A 17,001-nucleotide genomic window follows, 5' to 3' on the forward strand; every position below is an offset into this window, starting at 1 on the left:
AATTCATATATGGTTGACAAAATATGCTTGAAATTTCACATCTACAAAACAAATATTTTAAAATAATTATTGGCTTTAAAAATACCGCATATGAAAAAGTAACCACGAAAAATATCGATAGTTAAGAACACTGGAAAAAAAACACTGCAAAGAATCTCTATTTTTTTTTTATTCCCTCCAAATATAAACACCAGAATAAAAAACAAGTTTCTTTCAAAAGTCGCAGTTATTAAATGCGCCTTTATTAAAGTCTGATTCAAAAACACCAATAATTTAAGAAATTTATGACATTATCAATGGCTTCAAAATGGATAAACTTACTAGGTTTTTTAAAACACTGGGATACAGGTTAAATAGTTTTATATAGATTTAGCTAAACCAATTCATATAATCATTGGATATATTAAGTAACACGTTCATCTTTGGCAGTGCTCAAATTAGTAGAACAATTCATATATAGTTTTAAATGTTTAAGTTGAACTTTAAGCAAGATTAAATTCGATTAAGCCACTTTAGGACAAACACCATGTAAATAGAAGTAATTAATGGTTTATAAATTTTTCTAAATACGTCTAGAAATACAATAAGTTATCCGCTTGAATAAACATGTGGGTTTGAATTGGATAATAATATGAGACTTCATTCTTCGTGTAATTTAACTAGTGGTATTTGGGAACAATTAATCCTTTTAACATATCAAAGCTATTTCCATCGGGCTGCACGGTTTCAATGGCTCCAGAGGGTAACTTGACCTTTAAAAAGCCAAAATCATCAATTCCGACTATTTCCGCTTCTCTTTCTTGTTGGTTTGGGAGGCAAATCTTCACGGTTTGACCGCTAAAAATAAAAAAAGAAGTTTTTGAAATCTAATTTCTAATTTTAAGCACTTGTATCTCACCTGTGTAGCCAAAGGGAATAGTACAAATCGTAAAAACTATCAAAATCTCCGTTTTGTACTTCACCCAAAAGTCTTTCGATTTCGTTAAAAATCATGGCAATAAATAACTCGTATTTTAGCAAAGGTAATTTATTGTTCGGTGAATGTTGGTTATGTTCCCGGATCAAATCGTTAATGCAAACTGTTGGCTTTGAATTGTTTAAATTTATTCCGCTGCCTATGTTAACGATGGCTTGAGAACCTTGCAAGGTAGTATTGATCACAAGGCCGCCAATTTTTTGGTTACCATTTGCATATATATCATTCGGCCATTTGATAGATATATCCAAAATCTGGAAAAAATGTAAGAGATTTTTAAATATAATTTATATTTTATATTTTATAAGTAAGTCAGATAAACCAAAATACTTTTATAATTGAACAAACCAACAAAACTTAAAAATTTTAAGAAAACTACTTCCTTAATCCAATAAACTATTAAAAATATATATATTTTTTTTAAATTATCTACTTTTTTAAATAAATTTTTTAAGGCCTGTTATCGTGACCAGAAAAGCAGTATTAGCAGGATAGCAATTTCGTGAGACCTGGTCACACTGCCTATGTGCGCTGCACTTGGGTGTAGAGAAATTTCAACAACAGCGACCAGCAGAAACGTAAAATTAATCGCATTTTTCGCATAGCTTGGTCGTCTCGAGTTGCGGGCGTGTGTGAGTGAGCGCTGGAGTTGCCTAGGTAAAGGAAATCAAGGTCGACGGAGGCGAACAGCGGGCCAGAATGCGGAGCACAGCCCCGGCAACTGGTGCTATCGAATCGAAATCGTCCAACATCTGAAAAAATCAATCGGGCTTCAGCCCGACCGAGCAGGATGAGCAGCAGTAGTAGCAGCAACAACAACGCCCCAGACACTAGCAATGTAAAGGACTCGGGGTCTGGTAATGGTAGCCTCGACAGCAACCTGGTGATCATCCAGGACATGATTGATCTCTCGGCTAACCACTTGGAGGGCCTACGGACACAATGTGCCACAAGCTCGACTCTCACGCAGCAGGAAATTCGATGCTTGGAGTCGAAGCTGGTACGCTATTTCTCCGAGTTACTGCTGGCCAAGATGCGGTTAAATGAACGTATTCCTGCGAACGGCCTGCTGCCCCACGCCACTGGAAACGAACTGCGTCAGTGGCTCCGAGTAGTGGGTCTGAGTCAGGAGTCGCTAAGCATTTGCCTATCCCGTCTCAGCACTCTGGAGCAGAGTTTACGGCTAAGTGACGATGAGATTCGCCAAATGCTGGCCGACCGACAGCCGAAACATGGTCAGCGGGAGGAAGAGGAGCTGCGGCGGCTTACGAGGGCCATGCAGAACCTGCGGAAGTGCATGGAGTCTCTGGAGAGCGGCACGGCAGGTATCAACAATGACCCAGAGCAGTGGCATTGGGACTCGTGGGACAGGCCCATCCACATTCATCGTGGCAGCGTGGGAAACATAGGACTGGGTCTGAACTCTGCCTCCCCCAGGTCGCATCATAGGGCAAAGGGAAAGAATACTAACACTACTTCCAAGAGCGGCCGCCAGTCGCCGGAACAGCAAGGATCCCAGCTAGCCCTAACCCTGACGCCCTCGCCCCCGAACTCGCCATTCATGCCTCCCAATGGGATGAGTAGTAGCCTGAAGGGAACGCCGCAAAGGAGTCGGACTCCACCGCCCGCCAAGAAACACCAGACCCTGCTTCAGAGCCAGGGAGCAGTGGAGACGGAGCAGCCCGTTAGGAACCGCCTCCCCACGGATCCCAGTCCCGATAGTCATAGTTCAGCAAGTTCGGAAATATTTGTGGACGCGAATGCTGGTCCGATGGGAAGTTCTTCCAATGTCCTGAAGGTGCCCTGCTCTCCGGGAGTCGCCCATGTGGGCATCGGCCATGCCATAAAGCACCGCTTCAGCAAGGCTATTGGCTTCATGGCCACCTGCACCTTTTGCCAGAAGCAGGTCTTCTCCCGCTGGCTAAAATGCACCGACTGCAAGTACATCTGCCACAAGGGATGTGCCCAGCACGTGCCCGCATGCTGCGGACTACCGAGGGAGTATGTGGATGAGTTCAGGCATATTAAGGAGCAAGGCGGATACGCCACCATGCCACCGGTGCACGGCGCCGTCAAAGGATCCCCGCTGGTGAAGAAAAACACGTTATGTAAGCCACATCACCAGCAGCACGGCGACAGCAGCTCGCCCAGCTCCAGCTGCACCAGTTCCACGCCCAGCAGTCCGGCGCTGTTCCACCAAAGAGATAGAGACCAAGCTGGTAGCTACGGAGGCAGCAGCTCCAGTGCCAATCTGGTGCCCACGCCATCGCTGGGAAAGAGTCAGCAGAGTCAGTTCAACTTTCCCAACGTCACGGTCACCAGCAGTGGCGGCAATCAAGGCGACACGCTCATCTCGAACGAGCCGGGGCCGGAGCAGGTAGTGCCGCCGCCCATCAGCATGGTGAATGGAGGACTAGATAGCCTAACGAGCAGCTCGAACGGACACATGAGCTCCCTGATAAATAGTCAGTCGTCGAATGCATCCAGCAACGTAACCGTCACTGGCAGCCTGATAAACAGCACGACCACCACAACCAGCACCTCCAGCTTCTTTCCGCGCAAGCTGAGCACGGCCGGAGTGGACCGCAGGACGCCCTTCGCCAGCGAGTACACGGACACCCACAAGTCAAATGACAGCGACAAGACAGTATCGTTATCCGGAAGTGCCAGCACGGATTCGGATCGTACGCCTGTTCGCGTCGATTCCACAGAAGATGGCGACTCGGGGCAGTGGCGACAGAACTCAATTTCACTTAAAGAATGGGACATACCCTATGGAGATCTGCGCTTGTTGGAGAGAATCGGCCAGGGACGATTTGGAACCGTACATCGGGCGCTGTGGCACGGAGATGTGGCTGTGAAACTGCTGAACGAGGACTACCTGCAGGACGAGGACATGCTGGAGACTTTCCGTAGCGAGGTGGCCAACTTTAAAAAGACGCGCCACGAGAATTTGGTGCTCTTCATGGGCGCCTGCATGAATCCACCGCATCTGGCCATCGTGACATCGCTGTGCAAGGGCAACACCTTGTACACGTACATCCACCAGCGTCGGGAGAAGTTCGCCATGAACAGGATCCTGCTTATTGCCCAACAGATCGCTCAGGGAATGGGATATCTGCATGCTAGGGACATCATACATAAAGACCTGCGCACGAAGAACATCTTTATCGAGAACGGCAAGGTGATCATCACGGACTTTGGGCTTTTTAGCTCCACCAAGCTGCTCTACTGTGATATGGGCCTGGGAGTGCCCCACAACTGGCTGTGCTACCTGGCGCCGGAGTTGATACGAGCACTGCAACCGGAGAAGCCGAGCGGCGAGTGCCTGGAATTTACCCCCCTTTCTGATGTCTACTCCTTTGGAACTGTGTGGTACGAACTAATATGCGGAGAGTTCACCTTCAAGGATCAGCCAGCTGAATCGATAATCTGGCAGGTGGGCCGTGGAATGAAGCAGTCGCTGGCCAATCTACAGTCTGGGCGGGATGTCAAGGACCTGCTGATGCTGTGCTGGAGCTATGAGAAGGAGTACCGGCCGGACTTTGCACGGCTGCTGTCGCTGCTGGAGCACCTGCCAAAGAAAAGACTAGCCCGTAGTCCCTCGCACCCTGTTAACCTTTCCCGATCGGCCGAGTCCGTCTTCTGAGGGCTCTGGCTGTCCTACTACATTGTTCCCCACAACAAACTCCTAAGCAAAGTTCAAACGTGCTAAGCTAAGCCCAATTGTAAATATTTAAACGTAACTACAAACACACTCTATAGCAAACGATTTTAAACCTAAATATACATATTATCGAATGCAATCCAGTTGCAGTTGTGAAACTTAACGAAACAAAGGCAAACAAATGTTAACTCGAAAAAGACAGACGTTTAAATGTTAAAAGTATATGGAGCAGAGGCAACCTCACAAGCAGAAACAGTAACAGATATAATAAATATTTAAAACCAATAAGTAAGCACTGTGGAAAATTAAAATGTAAACGTTAATCAGGTGAGCAATTTCTAAATTGTTAATTATGTGTAAGCAAAGCTCTATCTATATATATATATATATATATGTGTATGTGTATATACCGATGTGTATATGAGGGATTAGTCTTTAAATAAATATATATTGTGCATTATGTATGGTCGGATGTATATAGCAAGGGAGTTTACTGCGAAATCAAGCAAAATGTCAAATAAACTTATCACTACAACCAAATTAAATTCAAGTGTTTTTTTTATGGATTATGGATTATAATCAACTGGGATTTGGTCCAGCGGGGGCACTGGACCATTACTCACCCCATATTGAGGATGACTGCGTAGGGAATTGACAATAGCTGCTCCAATGATGTGCTGCAGAAGGGGTAGACGCGATCCCAGAGGAGAATCCATGGCCAGGTGCAGTTGCAGCGAGAACATGGCACATCCCAGAGGACTGAGCCACTAGAGGTAATTATACAATAGAATTATAAGATAATTTTTACTAAAAAGGATACATTATATACCTGATTATTGCTGCGACCGACTCCAGCCGTCTGTTGCAGGGGCAGGACAGCCAAGCCGTTTATGAGCTCCAAGTTGTTGATCACATGCATGGAGCTACTGACCACCGGGGCATAAATAACCAATCTTCCAATGTGCTCAGTTTTTAATTGCTAGCCAGAAAATAATTCAAGATTAACAAAGATAGTTTAAAGGAAACCCAGAACAACCAACATCAAAATAGTCTACGGTAGAGAAGTCCTCCGGACAGGAATGTATGAGTATTGGCAGGACATTGTTGTTCGCCACCGGTGGCTTGTCATCCTTGCCACAAAATTTAATTGTCAACTTGGGAGTAGCTATAACGTTGTCAGGACCGCTGCAACGAAGACGGAGTTTCTCCAGAAGCTCGAACTTGGACTGGAAAGTAAAAAAAGGACATGATTATTAAAGTTTCATGGTTATAGTAGCCATAAAGATTACCTCATGCCGGCCCAGAAAATAGGCTTGTTGGTAGACCACTCCGGGCTGTGGTGGACCATCTCCTCCTTGCACCTGCACATCCAAGTATTTCCTTAAAAGATCCGCAAAGATCTCAAGGCGAGTGCTTTCGTTTTGCTTCAGGATGGAGTATTTTATTTCATCGGTTTCAAACTCGCTAGGATTTGTTTCCAAATGAACCTGTTTAGGAAGAACATTTAATTCAGAAGAAATATAATTTGAAGAATTATTCTCTCACCTGCGAGAATACCGCCTTGCCACCGCTTTGGAGGCTCTTGGCCAAGAGTAGACTGGGCGTGTTCCAGGTCTCCTCGGTGCCCAGGACCTGAACATCCAGGTTGTGGTTGTGGCCAGCCAGATCCTTCAGTTCCATGGACCTTGGACATACTAGAGCTCTGAGCAGCGTTTCGTTTTTTGGTTTTTTTTTTTTCATTTTGTTTGGGTTTGTATTGTTTTTTGGTTTATGGTTTTGGTTTTTATTTTGGTTAATGGTGGATAGGATAATAATAATGATAGCACACACACATATAGAAGCACACACAAAGATAGATAAGGATTCGGGCAGTCAGAAAAGGAAATCAATAGAAAGTAGGAGAATTTCAAGCAGAGATTGAAAGGATAAAGTACATTTCAGAATTTTAAAAGAATAATTATGATATTGGTTAATTCAAATTATTGTGCAGATCGAATACATTGGAAATCAAGCCAAATAATCCGGAAAAGAGGAGAAATTTAGCATGAAATATTTAAAAGGTTAAATTAGACTTGGAATTAGTTAGATATAGTTTAAAATTATGATTAGTTTGAGGGCAAGTTTGAAACGAATCAGCAGCATTTGAAGATAAAAGGCTAGTCAGCAAAGGATCTTATCTGACTAGGCTTTTATTTAATTAAAATTAGCTTTTAAATGGAAAATTATTCAAAAGTCTAGTCTCTAGATACAAAAGACTGAGCTTATTCTGGCTGTGAAAAAAAGCAATCTTCATTATAGAGGGTGTATAAAACATGCAACACGCAGGATTTGTATATACTCATTTCTTTTCTAAATCTTAAAAGGTTGAAAGCTCAATAAAATATTATATCAGCATGGTTAGCGGCATATTTTCGGGACTGTCAGTCTTCTTCTAGGTAGTGTGACTGGAAAGCATCTGTTTTGTTTCAAGAACTTACGGTTTTCGGGAATGGGACTTGGTGGACTCCTCGCTGTCGGTGGAAAAGTGCTTCTTCACTGGCGATGGCTGGTAGCAGAAGATGTGGTGCATCATCTTGACCCGTTGCCACTTGTCGTAGGAGAACTGAACCAATTCGTGCTCCCGAACCTGCAAGAATTTCAAAGATTAAAATTGAATTTAAATATTTAAATAGAAACTCACTTCAGCTGTTCGGTAGTTCGGCAAAATAAAGTGTAATATGTCCGAACAGAGACTCAGAACCTTGCCACCCTGCAGGAAGTAATCTACAAGAACTTGGCCTATCCCGGGCGCCACCGATCCGCAGACCACCAGAAGCGCCGTCTGCTCCGTCCAATATTTCTGAGCCGCCTGCTGGGGCATAAGTGGATAAATGGTGTACACATTCCTCTCCAGGAGTTGCTCCAACGTTGCCAACGTAGAGTCCCTGGCACTGGCACTATCAGAGTAGACTAGAACATTCAGCGGCTTGCTTTCCTGCAGACTATCTTTGTTCCTTTTCAGGACAGGACGAGGAGGAGTGGCTGTAACTGGCGAGTTGAGTGGCTTGGCTACCTCAAAGGTTTTGCTGGGTTTCGGAGCTTCAGCGGCGATTTTCTCTGGTTTCTTGGGACTATCTGTCTTGTCGGGTATTTCCGGAATAGCTGCCTTGGGCGCAGCAACAACCTTAATGGGCGTGGCTTCCTGTGGAGTGTTTTGCTGTTGGGCCGCCTGGGCAGCTGCCAGCTTTTCCAATTCGCTCGGCTGGGAGTCCAACTTTTTTGGCGTTCCTTTGGTTGGAGTGGACTTAGATTCAGTTTTGTAGACAGGACTAACTTTGGCTTCGCTTTTAGCTGGAGACGTCTTCACCTCTATTTTGGCTTCAGTTTTTGGAACAGTTACTGGAATCCTAGCAGGGGACAGAGCTGCTTTGTTAGTGGGTTCCACCACGGCCACAGCTTTGGGAAGTGGCTCCGAAGCCTGACCAAGGATGTCACTTTTAGACTTTCCTTCGGTACGATTTTTGTGACTCTCGAATTCGGTGGCCTGGTGGGCGAGGACACTGGCGGCCCGCAAGTCCTCCAGATGCTTCTTCCAGCCCTCTTTGTCCAGTTCCACGGTGACTCGGGACTGACGCTTCAGATGATTGGCAAGTAATTCAAAGGGCTGCGGCTCACCCTCTCTGCGAACAGCTGCAACGGAAAATTAATTGTATTATTCGGGAATTAAAGAAGATTAGCGGACTTGAAGACGATTCCAGCTTACACTCAATCCTCATCAGGGGCAGCTGATCGTTAATGCATAAATTATTTCTCAAAAATGTCGTTATTAACAGCTGCGTAAAGTGCTCCACATCGGTTTCGAGGAGCACCGCCAGGTGGGAATCTATTTTCCATGCAATTAGCTTACCGTAATCTTCCAGCTGATTCACGGACGAAGGTCATGCAAGTGGGAGAAAGTAAGAAAGAAAGACAGAGACATGGTTAGAAGAATTATGACGCTAGTATCGATTCAACTATGTATCTTGCGAAGGTTACATCCTAATCACGTGGCCGCACGCAACACCTCCAACTTTGGGGTAGGGCTGCGGCCCATAAACGCGGTAATGACCGAAAGCGGAAAGATAAGGGGATTCGCCAAAATATACAAATGTTTTTTGAGATAATTTATTTCTGAATGAATACTTTTTTTCAACTTAATAAAATAATAAACAAGGATACTCTAAAGTTAATTAAATGTATAGAAAATCTACCATATTATGGGCTTACCCTCACGCAAGTGGTGTCCTGGGAACTGGGACGTTGCATCGGCTCCACCTGCGCCTCCAGAAGTAGCTGCATCCGATGTTCTCCTTGGTCCGAAAGCGAGACTCGCTGCTGGGGTGGAGATTCGTCTGGCGAGGCCACTGGCGTCAGTGTCTCGGAAGAGTAGGCGAAGGGCAGCAAGCTGGGGGCCGGTGGGAAGCTTATCCATGGCGTGATGTGAAGCGACTGCAACGGTCGAAGACAGCAGCCGCGCTGGTTGGCGTGGAGCCACAGGATTTCCGTGACCTTGGCCGCATTGCGGTTTCCGCAAAGCTCAGAGCTGGCAAACAAGGGATCTGCGAAAACCAAACCAAATGCTCATCTGGGTGCATCTTTTGAGAAGTACTCACCAAAGCCATCATCGTGTCCCGGCTGCAGGGCGTAAAACGAAATGCTCGACGGCTGAGCCAGGTGCTCGGCGATCTTGGAGCAGGCCTTTTGGATGCGCCATGACTGCAGGACAGTGGCGCCCACGTAATACAGGGTCAACATTCTGACCTAAGCCATCCGCCGACGAAAATCAATGTGATTTCGTAATTCACTCCGCCTCGAAGGAAAGGGAAGCGACTTGGTTGCTATGTTGCGATAGCCAGGAAAAGGAGGAGCGCCCAACCAGTTGACACACTTTTCGCATTCTCTTACGGCACTGACGTTTATTGTTGATTACTGCATTTCCACCCCAGGGACACCCACACTTCCGTATCCAAACAATCGAGCCGGCGAGTTCTTGAGGCTCTTCAGGTCCCGAATAAGAATTTGGAGTCGAGAGAGTTCAAAAATCCCTCCAACAGGCAATATTGAATTGTTGAATTTACTCACTTGTTTACCAATTGGGTTTTAAACAATTCCCCACTTCCTCTTGCCCGGTTCACGAATTGCGAACAGGGTTGCTGAATATGTCAAAATACTCCTTGTATAAAATAATCATTTTTATCGTGGCAAAGAGTTTGCCGAAAGTGCAATATTATTTTTGCTAGTTTTATTTAGTTTATTATTTTAAACTTAAAATATTTTTTTTACATATATGAGTAAAATACTACGTCCCATTTTACATTGCATTTTACGCATCTCTAACGCGATAATTCTAGAGACTCTGGTCACTCTAAGAGTGTTGAAAAACTCGCATAAATAAAACATAAAATTGCAATCTCTAACCAAAATACCCAAAACAGTGGAAGTTTTTTTATCTGTAAGAACCGGTAAGGATGATGCCTGAAAGCAGAGGGGAAGAAAACGCTTACTGTGTGCTTTCCAATTAGCAACTATTTAGTTACTAACTAGTGGCGAAAACCCCAACACGATATGACACAGGTGCAGCGATAAATATCCTTTGCACGCTTATTGTGGAAAACAACAAAAAAAATCCGAAAAAAACATGGTTAGCTCTCTAAGATGAGCAACTTGTATTACTTCGCAACCAATAAATATTGAGCTCAGACCAAGCTTCCATAAGAACTCCTAAACGGCATGCTGTTGGGTGAATTCGATACGACCCGGCGACTCCTGTTTATTGTGGCGGTGCTGCTGATTGTGCTGTATGCGAAGAACTACCTTCTGCCGGGTGCTGATCTGGACTACGTTTGAATGAGCTAACAATCCCTCGGGGATCTAACAACAATGACGGACAGAAGAGTCTCCTACTTCTACAATGCGGATGTGGGCAACTTCCACTACGGGGCGGGCCATCCGATGAAGCCGCAGCGCCTGGCGGTGACGCACAGCCTGGTGATGAATTATGGCCTTCACAAAAAGATGAAGATATACAGGCCATACAAGTGAGTTGCTAAATAGGATTAGTTAACTCTTTTTAACAATCTTCTTGTTTTCAGAGCCAGTGCTCAGGATATGCTCCGATTCCACAGCGACGAGTACATCGCATATCTCCAGCAGGTGACCCCGCAGAACATTCAGTGTAATTGTAAGGAGTACTTAATGATTGCCGTGCCCTCAAATAATATCCACAAATCGCTTTTCAGCCGTGGCCTACACCAAGTACCTGGCGCACTTCAGCGTTGGCGAAGACTGTCCCGTTTTCGACGGCCTATTTGACTTCTGCGCCATGTACACTGGCGCCTCGCTGGAGGGAGCCCAGAAGTTGAACCATAACCACAGCGATATCTGCATCAACTGGTCAGGTGGCTTGCATCATGCCAAGAAGTTTGAGGCCAGCGGATTCTGCTACGTAAACGACATCGTGATAGGCATCTTGGAGCTGTTGAAGTACCATCCCCGGGTTCTCTACATCGACATCGACGTGCATCACGGCGATGGAGTGCAGGAGGCCTTCTACCTCACAGACCGTGTTATGACAGCCTCATTCCACAAATACGGCAACTACTTCTTCCCGGGAACGGGCGACATGTACGAGATTGGCGCTGAGTCGGGCCGCTACTACAGCGTGAACGTCCCTCTTAAAGAAGGAATCGATGATCAGAGCTACTTCCAGGTGGGTATATATGAACCGCCAAGTTGCTTAGGCTACTAATTTGTACTTTCTTCTATTTCCAGGTGTTTAAACCCATTATTTCGGCCATCATGGACTTCTATCGACCTACTGCCATTGTATTGCAGTGCGGAGCAGATTCCCTGGCCGGAGATCGACTTGGTTGCTTCTCGCTGAGCACGCGGGGCCATGGGGAGTGTGTGAAGTTCGTCAAGGAGCTGAATGTGCCCACTTTAGTCGTTGGGGGAGGAGGGTATACCCTCCGAAATGTGGCCCGGTGTTGGACACACGAAACGTCTCTGTTGGTGGACCAGGACATCGCCAACGATATTCCAGCGACAGAGTATTACGACTTTTTCGCGCCAGACTTTACCCTCCATCCGGAAATCAACTCGCGACAAGATAATGCCAACTCAAAGCAGTATCTGGAGCTGATCGTGAAGCATGTCTACGAGAATCTCAAGATGTGCCAACACTCGCCCAGCGTACAAATGGTTCAGACACCTCCCGACGTGGACTTGGAAGAGCTGCGCAATAACAAGAACGAAGAGGCCGACCCCGACGTACGCATGTCCCAGGCGGATGACGACAAAATGGTTGAAGCTAAGAACGAGTTCTACGACGGGGATCAGGACCAAGATAAGCCGGATTCGGCGGAGAGTTAGGATTTTAAATAAGCTAAGATAAAGTAACGTGCTGGATGTGAGTATAATAGATATGATAAAAGTGTAATTAACGTAATCAATAGTTATTTCTGGCCTAGCTTGATAATGTATAAGATCCCATAGAAGCGCATAAATTAAATAATTTTAGTAAAACAAAAAAATGTAGAATATTGCTTATTGGAAGAGAAAAAATCACAACTAAATGCAGAGTTAATAAGCCGAAATGGTTTAAAATCGACAGACACACATGTATTTGAGATGAATAATGATACTTAGGATTACTAAAATTACAATCTTGAGCTCCGATCGCACATTGATCACCAACCAGTCGTGGTGTTGGCCAGTCGTCGCATCCTTCGGGTATTTCGGTCCTGGTCGCGAATCTTTTTCTCCATTTCCGCATCGGTTAGCGTCTCCAGGAATGGAGCCCACGCATCGGCATCGCTGGGATTACGGAATGGTACATCGATTGTGGATAAGGGAGCCTCACTGAACGCATACGTTCGACAGTGCCAGGAAAGCTGGCCCCGAATGCTGTACGCAATGGCTGTCACGAATTCCCCACCTAATCCAAGTTCGGCACACAGCTTAATCGCAAACTCCTCGGGGTTGTTGTTCTTCTCGGACATGTCCCACTCGACCTGGTCGACGAGCGAGGTGTTGCCGACGTGAATGTTAAGCTTAACGATAACTCGCTGGTCGCAACTCTCCTCGAGAATGGGTGGATCATTCGGGAATGCCTCGATCTGCTGGCGAATGGCCTGAGCAATGGCTGGCACAAAAGGCAGCGGATTGAGGTCTAGGTCGTCGCATAGCACCTCTGCGAACTGCTCCGGGGTTATCATGCTTTCATTCTTGTTCCAGGTGAAGGTATCGCGCAGCTTCTGTCCCTCCAGCTCCATGTCCAGTCTGATTGGAACCAGACACTCCTTTTGGGCGGCATTCTCTAAGCTGGCCGTCGGATCAGTGTCGTCGAAGCACATTGGGAACGTTCGCACCTTTTTCGTATGAACACGGTTCCGATTAATTGGCGTTGCCTGAGGAACTGCGTCCAAATGACTCGAATTGGGCATCGTCGGCACATATTGTGGCTGCTTCTTGGACTTGCTCTCCCTCGGCACAGGAGTATCAGATGTGTTTACTGAAACGGCTCGGTATCTGCGGCGGAGATTCATGGAAAAATTAATTAGTAAAGATTTGACTTTGACAATAAAAAATTGTTGCATTAGAGAGAAAAGCAAAGGTATGCTATGTTCGATCCCAACTGAATTTCAAATTTGAATTTGATAAGATTACTATATTTATTTCGATATTGTTATGGTTTTTGGAGACCCACTTACTTTTCATCGTTACCGGCCATTATGTCGTCGACTTCCACGGCGCGAAGCAGCGACACGGAACTGGCCAGGATGTGGGAGCTCAAGCCGGAGTCTGCCAGTCGCTTACGCTCCTCGTTCGAAAGAACGATTCGCGTCATTCCTGGGTACTTCTTATAGAGGATTCCGCGGAAGTGTCTCATGTAATTTCCCACCTCGGAGCCCACGTAGTAGTACTCTCCGCCCTCCTCCAACTGGAAGGCCACCGGCTTGTCGCCGTACGTCTGAAGTGCCATTTTGAGGTGCTCTCCGGGATTGCAATTTTATTCTCTTCTATATGTAATTCGGTTTCAGGATTCTTTGATATTTTTAGTCCAGAAAAATAATTTTCTTGCCGCATACAGACATGGATATGGCGTCTGCAGGAAAAGTGTTGGAAAATACCAAACCGCGAAATAGAGATGACACCAAAATTATAAAATTGTACTTCTTAATACATATTCCGATAGTTCTTCTAGTAGTTCTTCCTTTTATCATAATGTTTTATGAATCTACATAGTAACCATTTTTTTGTGGAACGGGTAGGCGCCATCTCTTATGTGCGAAATTTATTAAACCAATTTACAAATTTTTTAAGAAAGCTGGCCTAACATCGCATCCACACGGAATTACAACCGAACGTTTTCCAGCACTGCTTTCCATGCGCTGCCGCAAAATTCGTTAATTATTTTTAAGATTCCCAAAACATGTCGTCGCTGCGAAGTGTTGTTGGAATTCTATCGCTCACCAGGTCTCTGGGATGCCCAATCACAGGTATGTCTGCAACAATCACCAGGTTCCTTTCACTCAACTTTATTTTTTGCAGTTCAAACACATCGCCACATTAAACGGTGGGTCGCTCCGACGTTACGTGAACTTGCCCATCGCCAGAAGAAGCTGGGACCCCAGAAGCCGGAGCCTCGCGCCGGGTTCGTAGAATGGAACGAACGCTCGGAGCTATTCGCATTCGGTAAACGGTTGGGCGAATCCTTCCAGCTGCCCCTTCTCCAGCGAGCATTTACCGAAAAGGCATTCGCCCGAGTGGAGGAGGAAAAACGTAGAAAACTCGGTATCGAGGAGAATGATCTGCACATTCTCGACAATGAGGATCTAGTTGAAAAGGGCCGCCACATTTCCAAGGCCTACGTGGAGGCATTCCTGCAGCACCAAATGCCGAAGGTGCCAAAGGAGGGTCTCGTTGAGATTTCCAACCATCTGCTAAGCACAGATACCCTGGCTCACGTCTCCTCCCACTTGGGTACCAAGGACTTAATCCACTCCACGGAGTACCCGCCTTCCAAAGAAAGTCTAGCTGAGTCCCTGCAAGCTGTTATTGGAGCTTTAGCCGATTCCAGTGGTGTTGAGCGCGCCTTCCTCTTTGTCAGAGATTTCATCTGCACCCAACTGAACCAAAAGGACTTACTGGACATATGGACACCGGAGGAACCCCTTCAACTGCTGGAGAAAATTTGCGCCGAACGGAAACTGGGCGATCCAGAGCCCCGATTGCTAGGCGATTGTGGAAAGAACACAGTGCTAGCCGCTTATCAAGTTGGCATCTACGGGAACCGACAGTTGCTGGGCCAGGGATTCGGAGAAGATGTGCAAACGGCAACGGAAACGGCAGCCATAGATGCCCTGCAGCGGATATTCGACACCCACGAGAACAGAAGGCCTTTTGACTTTGGACTTCAGTTGGAGACCCAAAATGTGCGACTAGCCTAAGATAAATGAGTCAGGATATAAACCTGCGTCCTTGTTGATTATTGTAATTTGCACTAAACACATGTCACGCTTTGTCAGAGAAGTTTGAGTTTTAAAATCAATTAACTACGGCCTAACAACTGCCTCTTAGTCGCTATCATCGCGCTTCTTCGGATCGGAATCCAAATCGTGGTGCGCGGTGGGTGCAGTTGGAGCGGGCGGAACATCTTCTGGTTTGCTCTCTAACGAAAAGGGCGGTATCTTGCAGTCAAAGGAGTACCCATCCTCACGCTCTAGCCGAAAGGTGCCCCACATATGGCCGCTGGGCGCCTGGAGACTCACATGGCTGCTATATTGGAACGCAGGCAACCGTGGGCTAAGAATGGGCTCCTGGCCAACTACTCCCCTTCCACGGACTGTCTCCAGAGTTCCTGAAAGGGAGAATATACGCCAATGCCGTTCGCGTAGCTGAACGCTTAGTTCGCCTAGATTCTCCAGCCGGATACAGTAGCGCCACTGGAAAATATTCAAATTTAGTATAGGTGTTCTATGGGAAATTTTTAACGAGAAACCCACCCAATAAACTGAACTGGCAGGGGTTTCGCGACAACCCATGTAGAAGGGTATGACGGTAATCCGCACGTTCTCCGTCGTCTCCTTATGCACATCACTCATATCCAGCCAAGGATGGTTTTTCTCTTGCCACGCCTTGAGAGTGTCCTGACCAACAAAAGGTGGATCTGCCTCTGGGGCGTGGGTCAGAAACTTATCAAACAGCTCGTGCTGCAGAGGACTCTTTTCGCTTGAACTGTAGGGCATGATGTCCTCATGCGCAACATAATCGAGTCCAGGTATGGCGTAAAGACTGCGGTTAGAGTCCTGGTTGCCCAGGAACGTCACCGCCTCGGTTTGTGCCCGCTTTAAAAAAATAAACTCATTTAAATGTGATGCGGATAAAACGGAAGCTTAAAAGCACTTACGATGTGCGGGCAATCGCGAGTATCGATTAGCACTTGGTAAAAGGTTTGCACTTTGCCTTTGACTTCTTTGGGATCCACTTGGGCCGTGCCCACACTAGTCTCTGCTTCTCTAGAAGAGTCTGTATGATAACTAGCCGCAGTGGTCTCTTCCCCTCCCTGAGCAGTTGTAGGAGCGGCAGGCGAGCTGGCCTTGACATGCAGGGAATTGTCTTTGGTACGTTGCTGGGAGGTATTGTTCACCGTCGTTGCAGAACCGACTTTGCTGGGATTGTGTAGATCGCGATCGTAGACACGGGCTGTCCATGGAAACAGAATGACGCCGCGGTAACCAAAGATTCGGTGTAGAAAGAGTTGGCCCGTCTCGTAGCGTTCCTCCCTGGCCTCCACAAGGCGGCCCACCTCAGCAAGTCTATAATATATAAAATGTTATGCAATTGGAGGATGCAGGACGCTGGATAGATGACATCCACTCACTTGGTTGGGTACGCCGCTTGCTTCTTTATGTTCCGCCGCAGAAGCAACTCACATCGGGGCAGGAGGCGCCACCGCTGGTTCCACATAAACACTTGTACCAGCAAGCCCATCACGGCGCATCCAAAGTTCGCCCAGAACAGTGGTGTTTATTTTTTCTTGAAGGGGCAGCTGCAGCTGCGGGATTTATGCAACGACTCGGAGAATGTGGGTGAGGGTCCGGTTTCTTCCACTTCTGCGGCGGATCGTTTCTCGCGTTTGCTCAGGTTCAGCGGGTACATGTGCTTCAAAATTTGGTCGAATTTCTAAAATCTCAACATTGTTATGAAAAATTTGATTTTGTTTTCGGTACTGGAAAAAAAACACAGCAGGTTATCGATGACCGATAGGCAACGATAGTCAATCCTTAAATTTAAAAATAAAAAATGTTTTACGATTCTAATCTTTTTTCAGTGAAAT

General features: G+C 46.2%; 7 protein-coding genes across 11 annotated transcripts; 4 read left to right on the plus strand and 3 right to left on the minus strand.

Moving 5' to 3' along the window:
- Positions 1-619: 619 nt before the first annotated feature.
- Positions 620-9,858, minus strand: LOC6500040 (biotin--protein ligase). Of its 5 annotated transcripts, XM_032449512.2 has the most exons (13): positions 9,744-9,858; positions 9,275-9,659; positions 8,889-9,220; positions 8,386-8,542; positions 7,324-8,312; positions 7,121-7,269; positions 6,189-6,345; positions 5,933-6,130; positions 5,684-5,869; positions 5,473-5,622; positions 5,267-5,410; positions 899-1,230; positions 620-837 (listed from the first exon to the last, which is right to left on the minus strand). In XM_032449512.2, the coding sequence occupies exons 2-13, from the start codon at positions 9,414-9,416 to the stop codon at positions 660-662; spliced, it is 3,114 nt and encodes a 1,037-aa protein (XP_032305403.1). In that variant the 5' UTR covers positions 9,417-9,659; positions 9,744-9,858; the 3' UTR covers positions 620-659. The 5 variants fall into 5 exon arrangements, with proteins under 5 accessions (XP_032305403.1, XP_014766346.1, XP_032305404.1 ...); XM_014910860.3 differs by having other exon boundaries at positions 6,189-6,327; positions 8,530-8,542; positions 9,275-9,803; XM_032449513.2 differs by having other exon boundaries at positions 8,530-8,542; positions 9,275-9,803.
- On the plus strand, positions 1,458-5,188 carry LOC6500489 (kinase suppressor of Ras 1). The gene has a single exon (XM_001953299.4). The coding sequence runs from the start codon at positions 1,767-1,769 to the stop codon at positions 4,623-4,625; it is 2,859 nt and encodes a 952-aa protein (XP_001953334.1). The 5' UTR covers positions 1,458-1,766; the 3' UTR covers positions 4,626-5,188.
- Positions 9,859-10,391: 533 nt separating the features above from the next.
- On the plus strand, positions 10,392-10,551 carry LOC116654496. Its single transcript, XM_032449514.2, has one exon. The coding sequence runs from the start codon at positions 10,392-10,394 to the stop codon at positions 10,506-10,508; it is 117 nt and encodes a 38-aa protein (XP_032305405.1). The 3' UTR covers positions 10,509-10,551.
- LOC6500490 (histone deacetylase 3) lies at positions 10,542-12,291 on the plus strand. The gene is made up of 4 exons (XM_001953300.4): positions 10,542-10,699; positions 10,754-10,842; positions 10,901-11,370; positions 11,433-12,291. Exons 1-4 carry the CDS (start codon positions 10,542-10,544, stop codon positions 12,030-12,032), a joined length of 1,317 nt encoding a protein of 438 aa, XP_001953335.1. The 3' UTR covers positions 12,033-12,291.
- On the minus strand, positions 12,260-13,799 carry LOC6500039 (SWI/SNF-related matrix-associated actin-dependent regulator of chromatin subfamily B member 1). The gene is made up of 2 exons (XM_001953301.4): positions 13,373-13,799; positions 12,260-13,190 (listed from the first exon to the last, which is right to left on the minus strand). The coding sequence occupies exons 1-2, from the start codon at positions 13,642-13,644 to the stop codon at positions 12,350-12,352; spliced, it is 1,113 nt and encodes a 370-aa protein (XP_001953336.1). The 5' UTR covers positions 13,645-13,799; the 3' UTR covers positions 12,260-12,349.
- Positions 13,800-14,000: 201 nt separating this feature from the next.
- On the plus strand, positions 14,001-15,194 carry LOC6500491 (39S ribosomal protein L44, mitochondrial). The gene is made up of 2 exons (XM_001953302.4): positions 14,001-14,161; positions 14,214-15,194. Exons 1-2 carry the CDS (start codon positions 14,095-14,097, stop codon positions 15,110-15,112), a joined length of 966 nt encoding a protein of 321 aa, XP_001953337.1. The 5' UTR covers positions 14,001-14,094; the 3' UTR covers positions 15,113-15,194.
- On the minus strand, positions 15,131-16,924 carry LOC6500038 (polymerase delta-interacting protein 2). Its single transcript, XM_001953303.4, has 4 exons — positions 16,546-16,924; positions 16,072-16,480; positions 15,668-16,009; positions 15,131-15,607 (listed from the first exon to the last, which is right to left on the minus strand). The coding sequence occupies exons 1-4, from the start codon at positions 16,653-16,655 to the stop codon at positions 15,239-15,241; spliced, it is 1,230 nt and encodes a 409-aa protein (XP_001953338.1). The 5' UTR covers positions 16,656-16,924; the 3' UTR covers positions 15,131-15,238.
- Positions 16,925-17,001: the final 77 nt, after the last annotated feature.

The sequence above is a fragment of the Drosophila ananassae genome, chromosome 2L (genome assembly GCF_017639315.1).
Source record: "Drosophila ananassae strain 14024-0371.13 chromosome 2L, ASM1763931v2, whole genome shotgun sequence".
In the NCBI taxonomy this organism is placed as follows: Eukaryota; Metazoa; Arthropoda; class Insecta; order Diptera; family Drosophilidae; genus Drosophila; species Drosophila ananassae.

Coding starts and splice junctions, on each gene's coding strand:
- LOC6500489 (XM_001953299.4), top strand. CDS start 1,767: ATGAGCAGCAGTAGTAGCAGCAACAACAACGCCCCAGACACTAGCAAT.
- LOC6500040 (XM_032449512.2), bottom strand. CDS start 9,416: ATGTTGACCCTGTATTACGTGGGCGCCACTGTCCTGCAGTCATGGCGC. Junction 7,270..7,323: donor CGAACTACCGAACAGCTGAA/GTGAGTTTCTAT, acceptor AAATTCTTGCAG/GTTCGGGAGCACGAATTGGT. Junction 838..898: donor TATTCCCTTTGGCTACACAG/GTGAGATACAAG, acceptor TTTTATTTTTAG/CGGTCAAACCGTGAAGATTT.
- LOC116654496 (XM_032449514.2), top strand. CDS start 10,392: ATGCTGTTGGGTGAATTCGATACGACCCGGCGACTCCTGTTTATTGTG.
- LOC6500490 (XM_001953300.4), top strand. CDS start 10,542: ATGACGGACAGAAGAGTCTCCTACTTCTACAATGCGGATGTGGGCAAC. Junction 10,843..10,900: donor GCAGAACATTCAGTGTAATT/GTAAGGAGTACT, acceptor ATCGCTTTTCAG/CCGTGGCCTACACCAAGTAC. Junction 11,371..11,432: donor ATGATCAGAGCTACTTCCAG/GTGGGTATATAT, acceptor TTCTATTTCCAG/GTGTTTAAACCCATTATTTC.
- LOC6500039 (XM_001953301.4), bottom strand. CDS start 13,644: ATGGCACTTCAGACGTACGGCGACAAGCCGGTGGCCTTCCAGTTGGAG. Junction 13,191..13,372: donor ATGGCCGGTAACGATGAAAA/GTAAGTGGGTCT, acceptor TCTCCGCCGCAG/ATACCGAGCCGTTTCAGTAA.
- LOC6500491 (XM_001953302.4), top strand. CDS start 14,095: ATGTCGTCGCTGCGAAGTGTTGTTGGAATTCTATCGCTCACCAGGTCT. Junction 14,162..14,213: donor TCTGGGATGCCCAATCACAG/GTATGTCTGCAA, acceptor TATTTTTTGCAG/TTCAAACACATCGCCACATT.
- LOC6500038 (XM_001953303.4), bottom strand. CDS start 16,655: ATGGGCTTGCTGGTACAAGTGTTTATGTGGAACCAGCGGTGGCGCCTC. Junction 16,010..16,071: donor CTCGCGATTGCCCGCACATC/GTAAGTGCTTTT, acceptor ATTTTTTTAAAG/CGGGCACAAACCGAGGCGGT. Junction 15,608..15,667: donor CTGCCAGTTCAGTTTATTGG/GTGGGTTTCTCG, acceptor AATATTTTCCAG/TGGCGCTACTGTATCCGGCT.